The 20,466-nt window shown below is 47.1% G+C and overlaps 1 protein-coding gene across 4 annotated transcripts in view; it reads left to right on the top strand.

The window, feature by feature from the left end:
• Positions 1 to 20,466, top strand: part of OXR1 (oxidation resistance 1) — a 358,052-nt gene that overhangs the window by 268,529 nt on the left and 69,057 nt on the right. For 2 of the 4 annotated variants that reach the window (XM_075270246.1, XM_075270245.1), the window contains exon 1: positions 5,596 to 5,816. The exons of the other annotated variants lie outside the window; for them this stretch is intronic. In XM_075270246.1, coding sequence (XP_075126347.1) covers positions 5,648 to 5,816 — 169 coding nt within the window. In that variant the 5' untranslated portion in view covers positions 5,596 to 5,647. Of the gene's footprint in view, positions 1 to 5,595; positions 5,817 to 20,466 lie in introns of those variants that run through there. 4 annotated transcript variants of the gene reach the window in all.

The raw sequence follows: 20,466 nt of genomic DNA, 5'->3' as shown, positions 1-20,466 counted from the left end.
CGAACTCTGGTCACTGTGCTGTGAATACAACGAGCTGTGCACCTGTGTGTCCATCACATGACCCTGGACTGTATATCACATGACCCTGGACTGTATATCACATGACCCTGGACTGTATATCACATGACCATGGACTGATTTTTATGGTATTGTAAACCTTAGTGCAGGAATTGATTTAGTATCCTAATCCGTGTTTCACTCTGCTGTTGATTTCTTTTGTCTTGTTTTGTCGGTTATTTTCTCTTGTATCTCCCGGATGATAAGACCATGTCCGCCTCCTGTATGTATTATATATGATTGATAACACAATAAACTGCACACAATAGAAGGGATTAGATAAGATTAGAAAAGAAACTGATTTCTTCTTGTGGCTCAGTCAGACATTTTCAACCTTGGTCTGCATCACGGCCTTCTGTAGACAAATATGGCACATCAGGCCCCGCCCCTGATGCACTTGCAGACTGATTAGCATATTTAGGACATATATGATTATCTCTGCGTTGCTTCGTTAGTTTGTGGCCACAAAGTGATGCTTTTTCTTCATTAAAGGCCCCTAGATGGCACTATTATTGATTTGGTAGGTATTTTGGACCTGACAGACTCCCTTTAAGAAAAAAAAATCGGAAATGATTGCCTTTCTTCCCTTACAAAGTCACGTATTATTAGAAAAAATAAAAAAACATTAAACACTATACATATATATTACCTATATATTATTGATATTGTGTGTTTCTCCCCACCATCGTGCATTTAGCCGCTCCGCAGCAAACGTGAATGTAGTCGGTGTTGCGTTATGAATGGACAAACCCATATTCCCATTCCTATGTTTACATTCAGGTTGAATTTGTACTGGGGACTGGACACCCATTCTCAGTTTTGGTGAGAGTCTAAGGCTTCGTTCACATCTGCGTTGGTAATCCGTTCGGGGGAGTCCGCATGGGGACCCCCCCCAAAAACGGACTACCGAACGCATTGGCAAGCGGTGTGCAGTGAAAGCACACAGGCCCCATAGACTATAATGGGGTCTGTGTGCTTTCCGCACAAGTCATGTGGACAGGAAAGTAGATTGTGAAGTAATTTTCTGTCCGCATGTTCCGTGCAGAGACTGTGTGGAAATCACACGGACCCCATTATAGTCTATGGGGTCTGTGTGCTTTCACTGTACACCGCTTGCCAATGTGTTCAGTAGACCGTTTGATGGGGGTCCACATGCGGACTCCCCCAAACGGATTACCGATGCAGATGTGAATGAGGCCTTAGCAGTCAGACGCCCATTGAACCGGTATCTATCCTCCATCCTATAGGTAGAGGAAAAATACTTTTCTTGGCATAGCGCCTTTAACAACTAAACTGCGCCCAGTGATCGGGCAATTTAGTTATCAATATGAAGTTAAAGGGGTTGTCAAGGAAATACAATTTTCCGCAAAGAGGCTGGTGAAGGTAGAAAAATACCAAAACATACTCACGTGTCCCCATTATTACACAGTCTCCAACCACAGTCCAGTCCAGCTGGCCCGGGGACTTGTTCTCGCCGTGCGCCAATCAGTGATCTAAGGAGAGGACACAAAATGTCACAGGTCACGAATGCACCCTTTCTAATTAGCGGCCTTGGCGGTCATGTGCGGCAAGGACTTCCGGTGGAACAAGGACAGAGCACCGCTGGAACAGACAGCAGCAGGGGACACTGAAGAGCAGGAGACAGGTGAGTATGTTTTTTTTGTTTTTCACCTGCCCCAGCCTCCTTGCTCTATTTCCTGGACAACCCTTTTAATTTACACCATATGGTGAAAAACATAAAAATCATAAAAATTGTTGCCCCCCCCCTCGTTTAATGAAAGAAAACCCCACAATGGTCACGGAAATAACTTGAATCTGACAAAAGTAATAATAAATAAAAATTCTATGAACATGAACAAATGACAGTCAGACTTTGCTTTTTGCTCCAACAGAATTTTTTTTTTTTTTAATAAACCTCATGACACGGCCTGGACAGAAATGATGGTTACTATAATGTAATATTTTGTTGCACAATCATTTGAGGCAATCGCTGCGATCAGACGATTCCTGTAACTGTCAGAGACGTCTGCACCTCTCAGCAGGGATTTTGGCCTCCTCATGAGCAAACTGCTCCAGTTGTCTCGGGTGTGTTAGGATTTAGGTGCGGGCTCATAGAAGGCCACTTCAGAATAGTCCAATGTTTTCCTCTTGGCCATTCTTGGGTGTTTTTAGCTGTGTGTTTTGGGTCATTATCCTGTAACAAGACCCATGACCTGACACTGAGACCAAGCTTTCTGACACTGGGCAGCACATTTCTCTCTAGAATCCCTTGCTAGTCTTGAGATTTCATTGTACCCTGCACAGATTCAAGACACCCTGTGCCAGATGCAGCAAAGCAGCCCCAGAACATAACAGAGCCTCCTCCATGTGTCACAGTAGGGACAGTGATCTTTTCAAGATATTTTTCCATCAGAGAACCTAGAGCTGATGTGCCTTGCCAAAAAGTTAAATTTTGGTCTCATCTGTCCATAGGACATTCTCCTAGAAGTTTTGTGGCTTGTCAACCTATAGTTTGGTTATGATTACTTTTGTCAGATTCCAGTTATTCCTGTGACCATTGTGGGCTTTTCTTTCATTAAATGAGGGGGACCAACAATTTTGTCCATGTGTGTGTGTTCTACAAAATGAATTACAAAGTACGACTGATCTTGTAAAAATCAAGTCCTCAAACCTGAAGTCAGGGCTTTTGGAATGCGGATCTGAAAACCCCCCCCCAAAAAAAACTCTACACCCCGGGGCTCAGTGTTTAGTTACTTGTAATAACATTACCTTAGAGTTCCTCTTTAATAAAAATAATTTGACATTTTGAGGTAATCGCACTTCCCCGGGATGATGTCATCTGTTATAAAGTTCCCCAAGTCAGGTTAAAGCATGAGGGGAATTTGGTGGGAATGTGTGACATCTCAGCGATACTAAAACTAGAAAGTAGCGGCAGTGTCTTCTCCTTCCTTAGGACGGCTGACAGGCGTGTTGTCGTGAGGCCCCAGGAATTCTCAATAAGCTTCATTCATAAATCAGCCGGCCATGACTAACCCGATTTACAGCGCTGGTCATTTCTTACATTACCATGTTTATATGTTTGTATTTGGCACATGAGCGTGCTCGCCGCGGGTAGACACCTCCGTGTGTTTCTGGGCGAAACAGTAAACTTCCTGTAACCTTGTTTACACCTAACAAACCACATTCTGATCCAAAAACATCCAGTGCCACAAATTGTAGGCCACGTAGTCCTGCGGTAAAGCTGCAATGTTTATCCATGGTCTGTCTGTCTATCTATTATCTATCTATCTATCTATCTATCTATCTATCTATCTATCTATCATCTATCTATCTATCCATCCATCCATCTATCTTCTACCTATCTCCTATCTATCTATCTATCTATCTATCTATCTATCTATCTATCTATCTATCTATTATTATGATGAATGATGCCCATTTTTCGCCCCTAATACAGTACATGGTAATACAATGTACAAACAACTACACCATACAGTCCTTATTATAACCGGTGTGTTATGGTGTCTAAATAATAGTGCCATATTGTGCCCAAAAATAACACTCCCTTACAAGCACCTTAAAGTTATTGCTGGTGATTCTAGAATCTTGGCTGTTTTTAATGCCAGTCCTGTGACCTCTAAGTCGGCAGAGTGTGCGCCTCACGTATGACAAGACGTTTGCCTCTTCCTATATGGGGGACAATCTCCGCCAGGCTGTGCTCCTGAACCTTATAGATGACTATAGATTTCCTGCAACATTTACGCTAGATTTATGGCGTAAATGATAATAAATCTGATGGTGTCACCCCCTGAACACACTTGTGCCCCTTTTTGGGAAAGTGGAGACTGCACAGACACCGGCTGTGTGACTGGGACAGGTGAGATTTACTGCCTGCCCCAAGCATATGGAATGGTCCCCACCATGTTGCAGAGTATATTAAACTAATAAGGCTATGGCCTCGTTAACATCTGCGTTGGTATTCCGTCCGGGAGAGTCCACATGAGGACCCCCCCAATGGAATACCAAACGCAACTGCAAGCGCTGTGCAGTGAAAGCACACGGACCCCATAGACTATAATGGGGTCCGTGTGCTTGCTGCCAGATCTCCGCTGGGATCATGTGGACAGAAAAGTAGGTCACAATCTACTTTCCTGCCCGCATGATTGGTGCAGGCAGCGTGCAGCAAGCACACGGACCCCATTATAGTCTATGGGGTCCGAGTGCTTTCACTGCACACCGCTTGCAGTTGCTTTCGGTATTCTGTTCAGGGGGTCCACATGCGGGCTCCCCCGGACAGAATACCAACGCAGATGTGAACGAAGGGTATGTTCACATCTAAGCCAGAATCTCCGGTGGAGACTCCATTTCTTTCAGCTTTAAAATGACGGACACCCGATGGACCCATTATAGTCATTGGGTCTGCTGGGCTCCGGGTGTAACCGATATTTTAGCGTGGTCAACAGAGAGCCAATAATACCTTTACCTTTATTATATACGTCACTGTTGTAGATTCGGAGAAAAAAAAACACTTTGAAGTATTATGCAAATGAGGCATTTGGTGCACTGGGGGGCGGGCCTTCAGCCCTAGGAGGATGGGTGATGTCCTAGCAGTGGGAGGATCAACTCTGACTATACAAGGTGGTGCAAACAGACGCTAGTAGGGTCTGAATGGCAAGTGCAGCGCTCCCGGGAGCTGAAGGCCCGCCCCCAGTGCACCAATGGGCTTATTTGCGTAAGACTTCAAAGTTGTCTGTCTCAGATCTACAAAAGTGACTTACATAACCCATGTCTAATATATATTCACTGTAATGTGCTGATATGGCAGTACAATGTGTTGGGGAAGGAAGTGGTACTGTCCCTTTAAGACCTCTGCTTGCTGGCACTGAATTATTCCTATTTACACCCAGACCTAATACTGTTCTTATACTATCTGCTCTTGTGAGACGTCTCCCAAGACATTTGCACTTACTACCTTCATACTGCAGGACTTGAGGCTTCTTCAGCACTATTTGCTTTGTTGTGTAGTTTGCAGAGTCTTCCTTTGATGTGATGCTGCAGCACAAACACTACACCTCTCAGCTACGCCCAGGCTGCACTTGGCAGTACACAACATGTGAAGTTCCAGCATGTTTAGATTGTTTGTAGATTCTCTCCAACTACTCCTCCCCCCCTGCGGTCTGCAATGGAATCTTCTCTGTATTAAATTCAATCCCAGTGGGATATTTCACTTTTACAAATAGGGGTGTTTGATAGGTGACTAGGGCTAATATGACAAGGGTACACAAGTGTCTGTGCTCCCCCCATACGAGTAGCGGTGGTATCTTCTAAGTATCAAAATAAATAAAGCTGGGATTTTCCACTTTTACAAAAAAGGGGTGCTGCTGTTAAGCTGATGAGGGGTGCTGTAGTTATTTGGGGTACGTGTATACACGCTGAGGGTTGGCGTCCTGTCACGGGACAGCCCACTTTTGGAGGGTGGGGCGTGAGAGGGGCGGGGGCGGTGTGCGAAAAAAAAAAAAAAAAAAAGTTTGTCATAAGTTTACCTCAGAGAGGGAGAGTTGGTGCAGTGACAGCTGCAGGCCGGGGTACTATGGACTACCTGACTGGCATCACCGGGAGGAGCGGCCGCGTCCTGAGGGGCACTGCCAACCGCCTGTGGCTGGGGCTGCGGGAGGTGCACTTCCAGGACTACCTGAAGGAGGGGATCGGGCGAGGGGACACCCCGCCATCCAGCCCGGAGCTGAGCCCTACACCCTCAGGTCAACTGGGGAGGGGGGTCCTGGGGGCTCCAGTCACTCTTGGAGCTAGCACTGCATGCTGGGACTTGTAGTTCTACAACTTGAGGGTTGTTTCGCTTTAGGGGTGCAGGGGGGTTATTGATGAGATATGTGGGTACCCCTATTATTTAGTGGTCAGTAATACGTCACTTATACCCCATAGGGTACGTCTGCGGTTTTATATGTAGGGTCGTGGGTATGCATTACATATGTGGGCACCATATGGAGGCGCCTAATTGGACATAGGCATCAAAAATGGTGCAAAATATGGAGCAGTTGCCCTTGGTAGCCAGTCAAGTCATGTTGATTGCCAGGGGTAACTACACTAGTCCCTTGCTCCCTGTGGGTACCCAGTAGGGGTCTGTAATATGCCGTGGCGGTGTACAGATGCCGTGCAAATGGTAATGACTCCAATGCAAGTGTGAACAGAGCTTAGAGCTGGTCCTCGTGGGTTCCCTCAGATGGGGCTCCGTTGCGATTCCTGGCACTGTTTTGCTTTGGAAGACGTGCAAAAGGGATCTCAATCCCTCCATTTACTGGATCGGTATTATATTATATTATATTAATATTATGGTGCATCCTAGTGATCCAAGAAGGGGATATGCCTTTAATCTGAATGATCTATGTCCAGAGGGTGATTGTAGTCCTGCTCGGCACACAAGGTTTATTTCAGCTGTAAGTATTACTTAGGCCGGGGCCACACATTGCCGAAATGCTGCAGCAAAAACCGCGGTGTTTTACGTTACCTGCAAAGTGGATGGGATTCCGCTAATCCCCATCCCCCTATTTCAGCTTTCTCTGCGGATATTTTTCTGCAATTCTAAAAACCGAGTTGAGTTTTTGTAAATCGTAGCATTTCAATATCTCTACAGAAACGTCGTCGGCTTTGGTATCGGTATAATAGAAGCAGAAAGTTTCTGCCAGTCTTTTCTGCAGCGCCTTTTGACTGCGGCTCGCTTGTGGGATCTTATAGGAATCTCCGGTAAGCCCTGTTCACACCCCGCTGTTGCATTGCTGCTGCAGTGTTGTCTGCGCTATCATTTAGGCTACATGAGATTCTGTAGGGTGATATCTGTGGACAGGGACCTGAGATAATACACAGCGGGTATGGGGGCATATCATGGATTATTGCAGTGACCCAGCACTTGGTCATGTTTCTTGAGCCTGACACTAAGTTCACATTAGCATTGGCCTTCCCGTTGTTCTGGTCCATCGGGGGACTAGATGGGTGGGCCGCTATAACAGCAGTCACCTATGGAGTCCCATGGACCCTACTAACTATAATGGGATCTATCAGGTGTGTTTTTTTTTTTTTTTTTTTAAACTGAACCCACCAGGTGAGAGTCAGATTTTCAGGATATATTCCTCTTGGCGATTTTGTACAACCTAGATATAAGCGTAATGAGATTTGGAGCAGATGGTGCTATGAGTCCTGACCTCCCCTGCAGCTCCACTGTTCCGTACTGACGTACTAAATACACCATTAGGCTGAGGCCCCACGTTGCGGAAGCGCAGCTTTTTGTGTTGCAGATTTTTTTTCTTTTTTTTTTTTTTTTTTTTTTTTAATATAGCCAAAGCCAAGAATGGCTACGAAAGGAATGGGTACTCTAAAAAAAAAAAAAAAAAAGTTCTTATAATTTTCCCTTCTATTCAATCAATTCCTGACTTTGGCGCAAAAAACCACAAAAAAAGCTGCATTTCCGCAATGTGTTGCCTCAGCCTTAATGTATCGGGCAGGGGAGCCATGGGTAGGCCAGGACATCTAGAAAATATACTGGGAGTCTAAGTCCAGGATATATAGGGCCATGCAACAGGGGCCTTGTTGGCTCTGCCATATTTCTTATCATTTATGGCAGAAATCTCATATCTGTTGCAGATTTCCCTGCAGATGCATAGCCCGGTGGAGGGGTGTACCTAATTTATTAAAGAGGACCTTTCATGGTTTGGGGCTCAGGCAGTTCTATATACTGCTGGAAAGCTGACCATACATTGAATTCAGCGCACTGTCTGCTTTCCCGATCTGTACCCTGGGTGAAGAGCTAGCGGTCCCGGACTTTTTACAGTCAGAAGGGCATTTCTGACAGTCAGGTACGTCCTTCTCCACAGCAGTGCCTATTGCGCTGTACAGTGTGAGCGGGGAGGAACGCCCCCTCCCCTCCTGATAATACTCGTCTATGGACGAGCAGAGGGAGGGGGCGTTCCTCCCCGCTCACACTGTACAGCGCGATAGGCGCTGCTGTGGAGAAGGACGTACCTGACTGACTGTCAGGAATGCCCTTCTGACTGTAAAGAGATACGGTACCGGGACCGATAGCTCTTTACCTGGGGCACAGATCGGGAAAGCCGACAGTGCGCTGAATTCAGTGCACTGTCAGCTTTCCAGCAGTATATAGAACTGCCTGAGCCCCGGACCATGAGAGGTCCTCTTTAACTGAGGTGGAATTAAATATAGTTACACATATAAATGTAGAAATACACGTCTGCACTTGCTGAGATGCGTGCTCAGTCACCGTACACACAAGGCCAGGCTGTGCTGCCACGTTTTAACTATTACATGGCTGCAGCAGCCCTCGGCATAGCCTACAACTCAGTTTATTCCTCTGGATTGCGGCCGGAGCTCAGTAGTTCTGATCAGTCAGTGCAGCCTTGGCCTTAAGCCTGGGTTTGGTTCACATGGTGCATTTTTTAATTGCAGTAATGGTAGCACATCTTTCTAGTAGCAGGAGAGAATAAGCAGAGGTTCTCAGTTTAATGGCTTTTATCTTACAGGTGAGTTGCACAGTAATATCTACCGCTCACTACTGAAATACATAAAAAAGCACAATGTGAATACTGCTATGGGTGCTGTCCTGTGGTTATTCAGCCAGATGTTCGGGTATATCCTTTATAGTTATGTAGTGAATGGACAAAAGGCACGGGGTTGTGATACAGTTGTCACAGTAAAAGGTAACACTCCAGGATCTGCCATGTTCACACAGTGCAATAACTGCGACGTTGGGTATTTTTCCCAGGGCTGTGACATCCCGCCAGCAGGTGAGCTGACTCTGTGTTTGCTGAGAAAATCCAAACCTGCTGATATGGCGGGTCATAAAATCTGTGTTATCTACACACTGGGCTGTATATATGTATACAACAGAGGACGGCAGCCTGGTACGTTCCTCCTCCATGGACTAGTCAGGCTCAGGGCTTAGGACAACCTGTCCAGACGGTGGGGTTAGAGGGGACATTGGGAGCGGTTCGTCATGTCTTAACCTATGTAAATACTGGACATGTTCAGCTTGGACCTTTGCTATAAGTAGTTGTGTAGCTCTGATGTATTGGGTCTGGGGTCCTGGTGACTTCTCTCAGAGCCGTGTGTTGTGACTACACCATGTACACACTGTTGGTGTTTTGTATCCGTGTTCATGGAATCTATACAGTGACTATATAATGGAAGCATTATACATTTCATCCCTTTTTGTTTTGGTTATAAATCCTGACCAGATTACTGATGTGTGAGCGATGCTGGAGGCTCGGTGCATGTTACTACCGAGCCAACTTGCTAAGCGCCCGTGTCCAATCAGTTATAAGGTAAGGATTATTGGTTACCAGAGCCATGAAAATCCTACAGTATTACTATGGAGTCCTATAGTCTCCTGCATCTGTGGCAGCTCTGCGGCATTACTTTTTGCAGTGTTATTTTTTTTTTCGCCTCTATCATGTGGTGACGTTTCCTGTGTCCATGAATTCTATATTGAGATATTGATATTTGTGTTGTCCCAGTCCTGTGATGTCTCTGTGCGCGTTGTCCCAGTCCTGTGATGTCTCTGTGCGCGTTGTCCCCGTCCTGCGATGTCACTGTGCGCGTTGTCCCAGTCCTGCGATGTCTCTGTGCGCGTTGTCCCAGTCCTGTGATGTCTCTGTGCGCGTTGTCCCAGTCCTGTGATGTCTCTGTGCGCGTTGTCCCAGTCCTGTGATGTCACTGTGCGCGCTGTCCCCGTCCTGCGATGTCACTGTGCGCGCTGTCCCCATCCTGCGATGTCACTGTGCGCGCTGTCCCCATCCTGCGATGTCACTGTGCGCGCTGTCCCCGTCCTGCGATGTCACTGTGCGCGCTGTCCCCGTCCTGCGATGTCACTGTGCGCGCTGTCCCCGTCCTGCGATGTCACTGTGCGCGCTGTCCCCGTCCTGCGATGTCACTGTGCGCGCTGTCCCCGTCCTGCGATGTCACTGTGCGCGCTGTCCCCGTCCTATGAGTGCCATACCTGTGCATTAGGGAGATCAAATAAAGTGTTTGTATTTTATTTTTTTTATTTTTCCATTACAAGTTTTGCTATGGAGTCTCCTGTTTACTTGTTACACTCCGGGCTTCATGTATGAGTCTGTGCCTGTTAACTATACCTATAGTGCTCTGGTCATGTGACAGTGGCCAAAACATTGTCCTTTTGTCCTCTGTCAGGCTGAAATGTGTTGAACTACTTTTTTTTTTTTCTCTGTATATGAAAGCCCAGTGTGCACGGGACCTTACATACATGGCTATAGCCTTACGCCTGCAGTAGAGCCGGACACGGACAGCTGAGGGCCCCTGTGCAGACCTAGTTCTGGGCCCCCTATTTTCCAGTATCTCGCCATAAAGCTTGCATTGTGTCGCTCTAACAATCCACCAGTTCTCATTTGCAATGAAGTCCATTAGCTTAGACATTTACCTAGACAGTATCTAGGTGATGGTGTGTGTGTCCTGACCTCCTGGGCCGTTGTCCAGCTATACAGGTTGCCTCAATAGTAGCTCCACCCTCGAGGACCACACAATAGCCCCTGCGGTGACCTGTGCTCCTTGTACTCATGTAGTATTGGGCTATGTTTAGGAGACAATGGTTAAGTTATCCACCGCAGTTTGGAGAGTAGACTTAGTTCTTGTTCCGGTTTGCAGTTGCGGCCTCTTCCTCATTGCTGTTGCTCTAATACCTGATGGGATTTGCTCTTATCAGCAACTACGATTTGTATTGTGGAACTTCTGTATTCACACCTGGACTATGACCAAAGGACTGTGATCTATTGCATTAGTGGAGTACGTCTACAGGGACATGGTGTACACGCCATTGATTTTGTAAAGTGCACTGAAATCTAGCCTGCAGCACCAGATACGGCCACATCTATATCTGTGGCGCTGTGCTTATGTCAACAGTGAAGGAAAAGTGGAGTTTGGAGGAGATCCGTGTCCCCTTCACTTCTCTGATCAACCGGACCTCCACCGATTAGCAGAATGAACATCCCCTTCACTGTTTACCCAAACATGGCGCCACATGTGGTGGTGCCTGGTACTGCAGCTCAGTCCCCCATGATCTGTGATCCTATGTTGCTTCTCTACCATGCCACATATTCATTCCTCTGTAATTCCTCTTAGAAATTTACGAATGGATTGACATCTGGGCCCTATCGATCAGGGTTGTCTCCCTACCAGCATCTGGCTCCCTCAGCTCTGATTGGACAGTTTCAAGGCATCAATTTATTCATACATTTCCAGGAGGAATAACAGAGGACAGCTCCTCAATGTAAAAAGCCCCTGTAACGATTTCCTAATAAATGTAATTTATAAAGCTGGCCCCTCCTCCCCACTAGATATAGGTAAATGATGGCGCTCCGATTCCGCTGCGCCTTGTACATTTCCCAGCCCCTCTATTTATAATAGTCAGTGACTTATTTCTTTCGCACCTTTGTCATTAGGGAGTTTTGTTATTTCCTGTTCAGATTTATATTTTCTAGTCCAATTTTAGTTGTTCTTTCTGTAGTGAGTAGGTGTCGCAGCGGCTGTGGCGTGTAGTAAGCAGATGGCTGGGGATGAGGAGGGGAGAGATCCGCTCCCCGGCTCACTGACACTGATGTCTCGCCTGGTATTCCCTGTTGTTTATAGCTGTGGCTTTACATGGGACTGCCAGATCTGAAAACTATTAGAATGGGGATTTGGATGAATTCACTTCTTTACCTAACGGGGTGTCGCTTGTGTAGAATTATATTCTTCCGTTATTCCTCTCCATCTCGGAAGTTTCAGTCTGCAGCAGTAGGCGGTGGGATGGTAGTGTAAGGGAATGTTCAACATCAAAAATACGTGAAATCTGCCTTTCATTCATTTCAACTAGCAGAAAAAAAGGAGCGTCCTACTCACTCTCCAGGGGGATTCTGTATGAAACACCCAGTCAAATAAGGGAGAGGCAGATATTGCAGGGGTTTTCGGGTTGGAAAAAAAAATCCTGAAGCTTCTTCTGTCTTCATCCTTCTTCTCCGAATATACCTTTGATAAGGGCAGAGCCGTGTTTATGATTAATTGACCAATAATCTCGGGTAACTGTCCTAATTGATATGAGCTAAGGGCTAGCGACGAGGTATTGATACCAGACACAAAGATTGGTATTAACTCCTCTCTTAGTAGACGAATGTGTGCTGATGCGCTTTTATTTTAGACCATGGGGGTTAAAGGGATTCTACCATTAAAACATTTTTTTTTTTTTTTTTTTGTGGATAAGACATCGGAATAGCCTTTAGAAAGGCTATTCGTCTCTTACCATTAGACGTGGTCTCCACCACGCCGTTCCTCAGAAATACCGGTTTTTACCGGTATGCAAATGAGTTCTCTCGCAGCAATGGGGGCAGGCCCCTGCGTTCAAACAGCGATGAGGGCGTCCCCACCGCTGCCAGAGAAGTGTCTCCAAACGCTGCCTCCTTTTTCATCCGCTGCGTCATGTTTAATGTCTTCTTCTGGCGTAGGCTTGTAACCTAGCAGGGCAGACTGCACAGGCCACGGGAAAATGGCCGTTAACAATACTGCATAAGCGGACATTTTCCCGTGACCTGTGTGCCTACGAGCCTGCGCCAGAAGACATTGAAGATGATGCGGCGGACGAAGAAAAAGGCGGCGCTTGGAGACAATTCTCTGGCAGCGGTGGGGACACCCTCATCACTGTTTGAGCTCTGGGGCCCGCCCCTATCGCTGCGGGAGAACTCATTTGCATACCGGTAAAAAGCGGTATTTCTAAGGAACGTCGCGGCGGAGACCACATCTAAAGGTAAGAGACAAATAGCCTTTCTAAAGGCTATTCCAACGTCTTATCCACAAAAAAATGTTTTAATGGTAGAATCCCTTTAAATAGTAGCAGAGAAAGGAAGTGATATAACAACAATGTACGTTTTCATGTTCATTCCTGATTGGTATGATACATCTCAATCTAACAGAAAACGTTTAATCAGTGCCATATATAGCCGGCTACTCCCGGTCCTGCGTGGTAACCTTGCGGCGCTGTCTTCTGGCAGCAAGCCAAGCATTTGTTTTCCTTGCACCCATCCTGCATACAGGCTCCATCTTATCATATAACATTATACCAGTTTCAAGCATAAGTAACTATATCTAGCATTCAGCTTTTAAGGATAACAATGTTTTTCATACATTACATGATTATAAACTTCGCACCCGAAGAAACCTAGAGCAGTGGTTCTAAGGCCAGGTTCACATCTGTGAATGAGACTTTGCCGCAGAATCCACCAATAGACTTTTACGCTGGACTTTTCTCTCCACCAGTTTCAGTACGGCGGAAACCCGACTGACGTGGTGGACCCCATTATGGTTTATGGGGTTCACGGGTAACCACTGTTTTGGCAGACAATCTTTTTGTCATTTGGGCCCCAGATTGACCTGAACTATGGAGAGCGCAGCACAAATATGAACTTAGTCTCAATCTTTGGTATCGTGTGCCCATCACCCACCCTCATGGTGTATACGCTGAGCAGATGGAGCGTAAGGGTAAGTTCACACAGGGTTTTTTGGTCAGGACTTTAAGGCCGTATCCACCTCAATATCCTGATCAAAAAGACTGATTTCATAGGGAGCCGGTCAGTTCTTTGTTCCGGGAGCCTTTTGTTCCGACTCCCAGAAAAAGAAGCGAGGTGCTCATTCTTTCAGGCAGATTTGCCTCATGATTCGACCTGAAGATACTCTCTCCTCCAGACTAGGACCATTCATTTGGGCCTAATCCGGAGCAGAGTGCGCGGCTGGATTCCGGTGCAGTGTATCGGCATCCAGTCACAGCTATCCGTATTTACTGAGGAGGAGTTCAAGACCAAAAAACCCCATGTGAACTTACCTTAGAGCTGCCCTGTCATGTACATACACTCCAAGTGCAAAGGTGCTTCATAACAGTCCATGTCGGCCATAAGTGTCTCCACAAGGATCCTTGCTGGACACATCTTGGGTTCAGAGTATATGCTACAAAGCCGTTCTCCTAAGGCTACGGTTATACTACAGAGAACCATGAAGAACTTGTATCTGTAAGGGGGTTGTTGTGACGTTCTCCTTACTGGAGATGGGGGTGGAATGAGCACAGGGGCTTGATGGACTTCAAGATGGCTGATCTTTTTGTTTTCGTGTGTGTGTGGAGGGGGGGAACATAAGCTTCTGCCAGATGTGCTGTTTTGTAGAGAGAGATCCTTAGTAAACCTGCATGTTGGATGTGGATTTTTCAGCCTATTTGTTCATAGCATTAAATTCAGTATTTGTGAACCAAATGAGCATGCTAGCAGTGCGGGTCACAACCACTGACTTCTGGGGGCGCAGCCTGATCATACAATGAGGGGTGATGTGCCATGGACTTACATGGATGTACAGAACAGGACTGCGCTCCTGAAGGCGAGGATTGTTCTCCCCTCCGTCCGGTTTTCTTACTGCCGTCTGAAGTTCTTGGAGTTTTCTCTACTTAAGCAGATTCCTTAGAAGTAATAGCTGCTGACTGAGACTCTTTGTGATATTCCGGCTCTTCCAGTATTATTGCCGCCATTTGTCTGCGGCTTATTGTCCTACATAGCTATTATGTTTGTGGTCATCTCCTATACACAGGATACTGACCTGGAAATCATTCTGCCGTGTCGGGAGGGGGAAAAACATGGCCGCCTCCTCCCAAATACAGCTGGACCTGTGTACGGTATATAAAAGTCCAGCTACCAATACTGATGTGTGAATGGGGCTCTAGAAAAAAATGGGGACCCCTATGGGACTATAGTAACTGGTGGCTTGCAGATCTATAAAACTGTGGTTGTGTGCAGGAGACCTAAGACTCTGTTCACACTTCGTTTTGTGAACACCTGCACCTATCCATAGGCCCCATGCATCCAGTGTATGACATGAGTGTCCTTTTGGGATGTGTTTGCTGAACTGGGTTAACTGTACATGTGCTGGAGGGACGGGGTATACACAGTGAAGACAAGAGGTAAAGTATTTGGTTCTGGCTGAACTCTACAGAAAATGGGGCTGAGCTGCAATACCAAGCACAGCCACTATGCGATGTACGGCGCTGTGCTTGGTCGCAGCCTTTTCAAGCAAATGATCAGTCGGGGTTCTGACCCCAGAAATCGCCTACGGAACGGTCACCAATGTCTTAGAAAAAACCCTTTAACCACTTATGAAATACCCGCACTCCTGCTCTCCTTGTCCGATATTACTCTGGTCTATGTGAGAACAGTTCACTGATCCTTTCCTCTTCCCCCTGAAGTTCCTCATACACAGAACTCCGGTCGGTCACTCGGGTAAAAACTTTTTGGGACTATTTCTAAATCTTGCATCATCGGGTTCATTACAGACTTGGATACGACTGCTTAGAAACAACTATCAGGGTCACAAATTGTCCTATAACTGCGTTGAAGTCTGTCTGTGATGTGAGGTCGTCTTGTTAAACTTTGATGCTGCGGAACATCTTTGCCCCCACAGTCATTGTTCGGGATGAAGTCCTGCTTATGATTTTGGGTGGAAACCCAGCAGACCCCATTATAGTCCACGGGTAACCACTGTTTAAGCGAATAGGGTTTCTGTTTTTCAATTGATGTAAAGAACGGAAATCCGTATGCCAGTGTGGACCTAGCATTAGCAGAGGGGAGGCCTCCCATGCTTCCTTTATATTAACCATTAACCACTTTTGGCATCGACTCAAAAAGCTGCAGTAAAAGATGCAAACCCATGGACTGTACGCGTGTGCCCGATCCCTGGTAAAACAGCACCAACAGAATAGGGATTAGGGCCGCAAAACTGACAGGTATAAGACCTGTCCTCCGTTTTGCCCCAGGCTCTTGGCCTCATATATGGGCATGTGACTATATCCAGGCATGTGTATGGAGCACAACGGCATACCTCCCAACTTTTGAAGAACCGAAAGAGGGACAAAATGTGCGGCGCGCTATGCCACGCCCACTTTTGTGTTGACTCCGCCCACTCGTTAATTTTTCATGTGCCCGCACACAGTATAATCCTCCGACAGTCACCCGTAAATTATATGTCCCCCCTCTATCTCTCCCACAGTTTCAAATACACCCTTCATCTGCCCCCAGTTTCATGTCCCCCCCCATCTCTGCCCCCAGATTCATGTCCCCCTTCCATCTCTGCCCCCAGATTCATGTCCCCCTTCCATCTCTGCCCCCAGATTCATGTCCCCCTTCCATCTCTGCCCCCAGATTCATGTCCCCCTTCCATCTCTGCCCCCAGATTCATGTCCCCCTTCCATCTCTGCCCCCAGATTCATGTCCTCTCCATCTCTGCCCCCAGTGTCATGCCGTCCTCTCCATCTCTGCCCCCAGTGTCATGCCGTCCTCTCCATCTCTGCCCCCAGTGTCATGCCGTCCTCTCCTTCATCTGCCCCCAGATTCACGTTCCACCTCCACATTAAACTTACCTTCTCCTCCGCTCCCTCGCCGCTCTCTGCCCGCCTCTCTCGCTGACACATGCGGCTGAAGCGAGGAGCTGACCTGTGTCAGCTCCTCGCTTCGCCGCTGCCGCCGGCTCCTGGCTTGCAGACGCGATGTGACACATGTGATGTGTCATGTGACACCGCGTCTGCAAGCCAGGAGCCGGCGGCGAAGCGAGGAGCTGACACAGGTCAGCTCCTCGCTTCAGCCGCATGTGTCAGCGAGAGAGGCGGGCAGCGGCGAAGCGAGGAGCTGACCTGTCAGCTCCTTGCTTCAGCCGCATATGTGTTTAACTCAGATCTGCGTCCTCTGGACGCAGATCTGAGTTGAAATCGGGACATACCTCCCTTCAACCGGGACCGCGGGACATGTCACCCAAATCGTGACTGTCCCGCGGAAATCGGGACGGTTGGGAGGTATGCATCGGTGTGCATAGAGCCTTAGTAAGGACCTGTCTGCATCCCTGTCATGTCTTTCAGCAAATACTTAGAATGCACCTTCTGCCTTGTGGTGTTCCTCTGTTATTCTTCCTGGACATAGACATGATTATTCACTTTGAATTGCGGGTAGGTCCCTAGACACAGAAGATGGACCTGAGGTCTTTTCACAATCGATCCAGGATAATATCAGATGGGTCGGCACTTATTTGGTACATGTAGGTGGAGCAGTCACTGTGCTTATGGGGAAGCAGAACCTCCTCTTTTCCCTTTCATTCTTATTCTTTTATGATCAGTCAACAAACCAGTGTTTAAAGGGTTTTTCCAGGATTTGGGTATCGATGATATATTCTAAGAACCAACCCTGGCCACCAGAACTAGCCTAGTGTATACACTGCGAATTTCTCTAGCCTAGTGTATGTCTGGAAATGTAGTGGCCGTCCCCCCCCCCCCCCGGTTACCACATTGTATGGAGCTGCCTGCTTGTGGGTCTATACATTGTGCTAGTTCTGGTGTCTGCGGCCTCTGGAATCAGCTGATCAGTGCATGTCCTGGGTGTTGGACCTCCCGATCCAACCTGGTGTGATGGGCTGTATACCCGCTGTGCCGACTCCAGCGTTGTATGTATAGATTGATCCATGGTTGTGCGTTTGTGCAGGGGCTGCTCTCCTTTCACCATATCCCCTGTCTGTATATAGCCCCACCTGCCTCCTACAGTATACAGGAAGCCCATTATGTAGAATTGCTCATCTTGCCACACTATAAGTCTTACTCCAGAGTTGCTGACCTGTAAGTGTTGCTTGCTCCTCGTCCGCCTCCTGCATCTCATCTCCCCTGATAATAAGTGTATTTCATTATTGTCTGATCTCCTTGAAACCCAAACTGCTCCTTCAGGAAGAATAAGACAAGCCGTACGCCAGCTAATATTAAAAATGCATGGCGTGCAGAAAGATATTCTAGGAGGACCTTCATCTGATTTCCTGAAAGTTCTGCTCATTGTCTTATGGGGTTGGGAAAAGAAAACCTCCCATACGTCTAATGTTACATCCATAATTCATCTCTTAAATACATATTTAGAAATGAGAGCTGTCTAGGTTTATTTAGTTTTTTTTCTTAATTTCGTATGGGTATTTCGGTCAGTGACTATTGGGGATGAAGATCTAGCAATTTCTACTGGGCCTTGGAGCCTCAGGGGGTCCTACTGGTATCGATGGTTTCCTTGCCTTGTCCTCTTGTGACAATGGGCGTCTTATTCCTTTATTTTGTTTCCCTGATAACTACTGCGTTCTCCATGGTTTTTCTGTAAATCTGCTGTCAGATCTCACATGGGGGGGCAGAGACAGCTGCACAGACAATTACTAGGGATGGGATGTCGTGTGACTTCCTCCGCCATGACTGATGCTTCTAGAAAGCGGTGAGATCTCCTCATGTGTTTAATGCCCTTAAAGGGATTCTATCATTAAAATTGTATTTTTTTTTGCCTACTTCGTAGGAATAGCCTTAAGAAAGGCTATTCGTCTCCTACCTTTAGATGTCGTCTCTGCGCCGCCGCTCCGTAGAAATCCCGATTTTCGTCAGTATGCAAATGAGCTAATATCGCAGCACTGGGGGCGGGCCCAGCACTCAAACAGCACTGGAGGCATCCTCAATGCTGCGAGAGAAATCTCCAGCGCCGCCTCCATCTTCTTCAAGAACGGCCTTTTCACTGCATCTTCTTCTGGCAGTGAACTTGTAGGCCTTGGGCAGAGCCGACAGTGCATGCCCGCGGCCACAAGAAAAGCTGTCTTCTCCACGCCGCTGTTCGGTAGAAATCCCGGTTTTTGTCAGTATGCAAATGAGTTCTTTCTCAGCACTGGGGGCGTCTCCAATGCTGCGAGAGAACTCTCCAGCGCCGCCTCCATCTTTGTCTGGAGCGTCCTCTCCCTGTGTCTTCTTCCAGAGTTGGGTTCAAACTTCTAGGCCTTGGGGAGAGCCGACTGCGCATGCCCGCCGGCCACAAGAAAATGGCCACTTACTTACTGTATAAGCGGCCATTTTCTTGTGGCCGGTGGGCATGCGCACTCTGCTTTACCCTAGGCACGAGGCCTAGAAATTTGAACCCAATGCCGGAAGAAGATGTGAAGAGAGGCCGTTCCAGAAGAAGACGGAGGTGGCGCTGTAGAGTTCTCTCACAGCATTGGGGATGCCCCCAGTGCTGCAAGAGAACTCATTTGCATACCGACGAAAACCGGGATTTCTACCGAACAGTGTTGCGGAGAAAACATCTAAAGGTAGGAGAGGAAAAGCCTTTCTTAAGGCTACTTCTACGTGCTAGGCAGAAAAAATACAATTTTAATGATAGAATCCCTTCGTTCTTGGATATCACCGTTTATTGAGGAAGGGTTTCTGGGCTTATTATATCCTTAGGATGGGGTCATCCGTATAAGATTTGTTGGGGTCTGATCCACATCAACCCTGCCAGTCATCTGTCCTCCAGAGCTGTGGCACATGTTGTAGTGACTGTGCTGGGTTACTGCAGATTAAGGATAGGGATAACTTTGACCAACGCTCACAATGTCTTCCTGCGACTCCTTCAGCAATGTAAGTGAATGGACTCGCATTGCGTCTCTGAGAGTCTTACAACTGTGACTTCTAGCCCTGCACTGTATTTGATCTATCTCTTGTACTCGCAGTGGTGTCGGGGGTCACCGCGTGGTTCTGTTCACTTAATTTAGTAAAAGGGTCACGGGCAGCACGGCAATCTTTGTTTGTGCAACGGAGTTCGCATCCAAAGTCGCCATGACTATACGCTGGATGGAACCGTAGAGTTCTGGGGGTTAATCCTGTCTATTTTGGGTTCGGGAGACCCTTTGAGGCCTCATAGTGCCATGTAACCCTGAGGTTGTAGTGTATGGGGTTGTTTCTGCAGGACGTGCAGGGATTTTTGCACACTTAGAAAACTTCTGGGTTCCACTTGCAATGTGTGAGCATGCCAAGAGGAAGAATTTTGTGTACAAGGTGTCGTAGGCGAGCTGTAGAACAGGTTTTGATCCGTCATTATATACATATTTTTTTTTTTTTATCCTCTAGTTTTGAAAAATCTGGCTTAGTGGTCCCCTGGTTGGTTATACCCGCTGTAAGGTCCTGGCGGTGCCATCGTGGACTGGCTTCAGGACCTGCACATTACATCCATATACCCAGTTCGGGCTTTAAATAATGGACAAGTTTCCATGCACAGTCTTCTGTATAACACAGTATTGGCGTCTTAGGGGTGAAAGGTCCTGGCCGGTCCCTTTACTTCTGCCAGCTGGCGAATGGCGGGACGCCTCTGCCGACAACACGCTGCACATTTGCTCCTCGGCTCTGTAAAGCCTTTCCATATTTGCCACCTCGTGCCTTGTAATGGGCATTTTCACTGGATAATAGGATGCACGGCCGGAGCTAATGTATTACACTTGTCACACTACTTTATATTGGTTAAAAAAAAAAAAAAAACCCGCTCGCAGGCAGCTGGATTTCTG

Source organism: Leptodactylus fuscus, chromosome 4, assembly GCF_031893055.1.
Source record: "Leptodactylus fuscus isolate aLepFus1 chromosome 4, aLepFus1.hap2, whole genome shotgun sequence".
Classification (NCBI taxonomy): domain Eukaryota; kingdom Metazoa; phylum Chordata; class Amphibia; order Anura; family Leptodactylidae; genus Leptodactylus; species Leptodactylus fuscus.
Note: the sequence above shows the minus strand (reverse complement) of the source record. Positions and strands in the feature narration are given on the sequence as shown.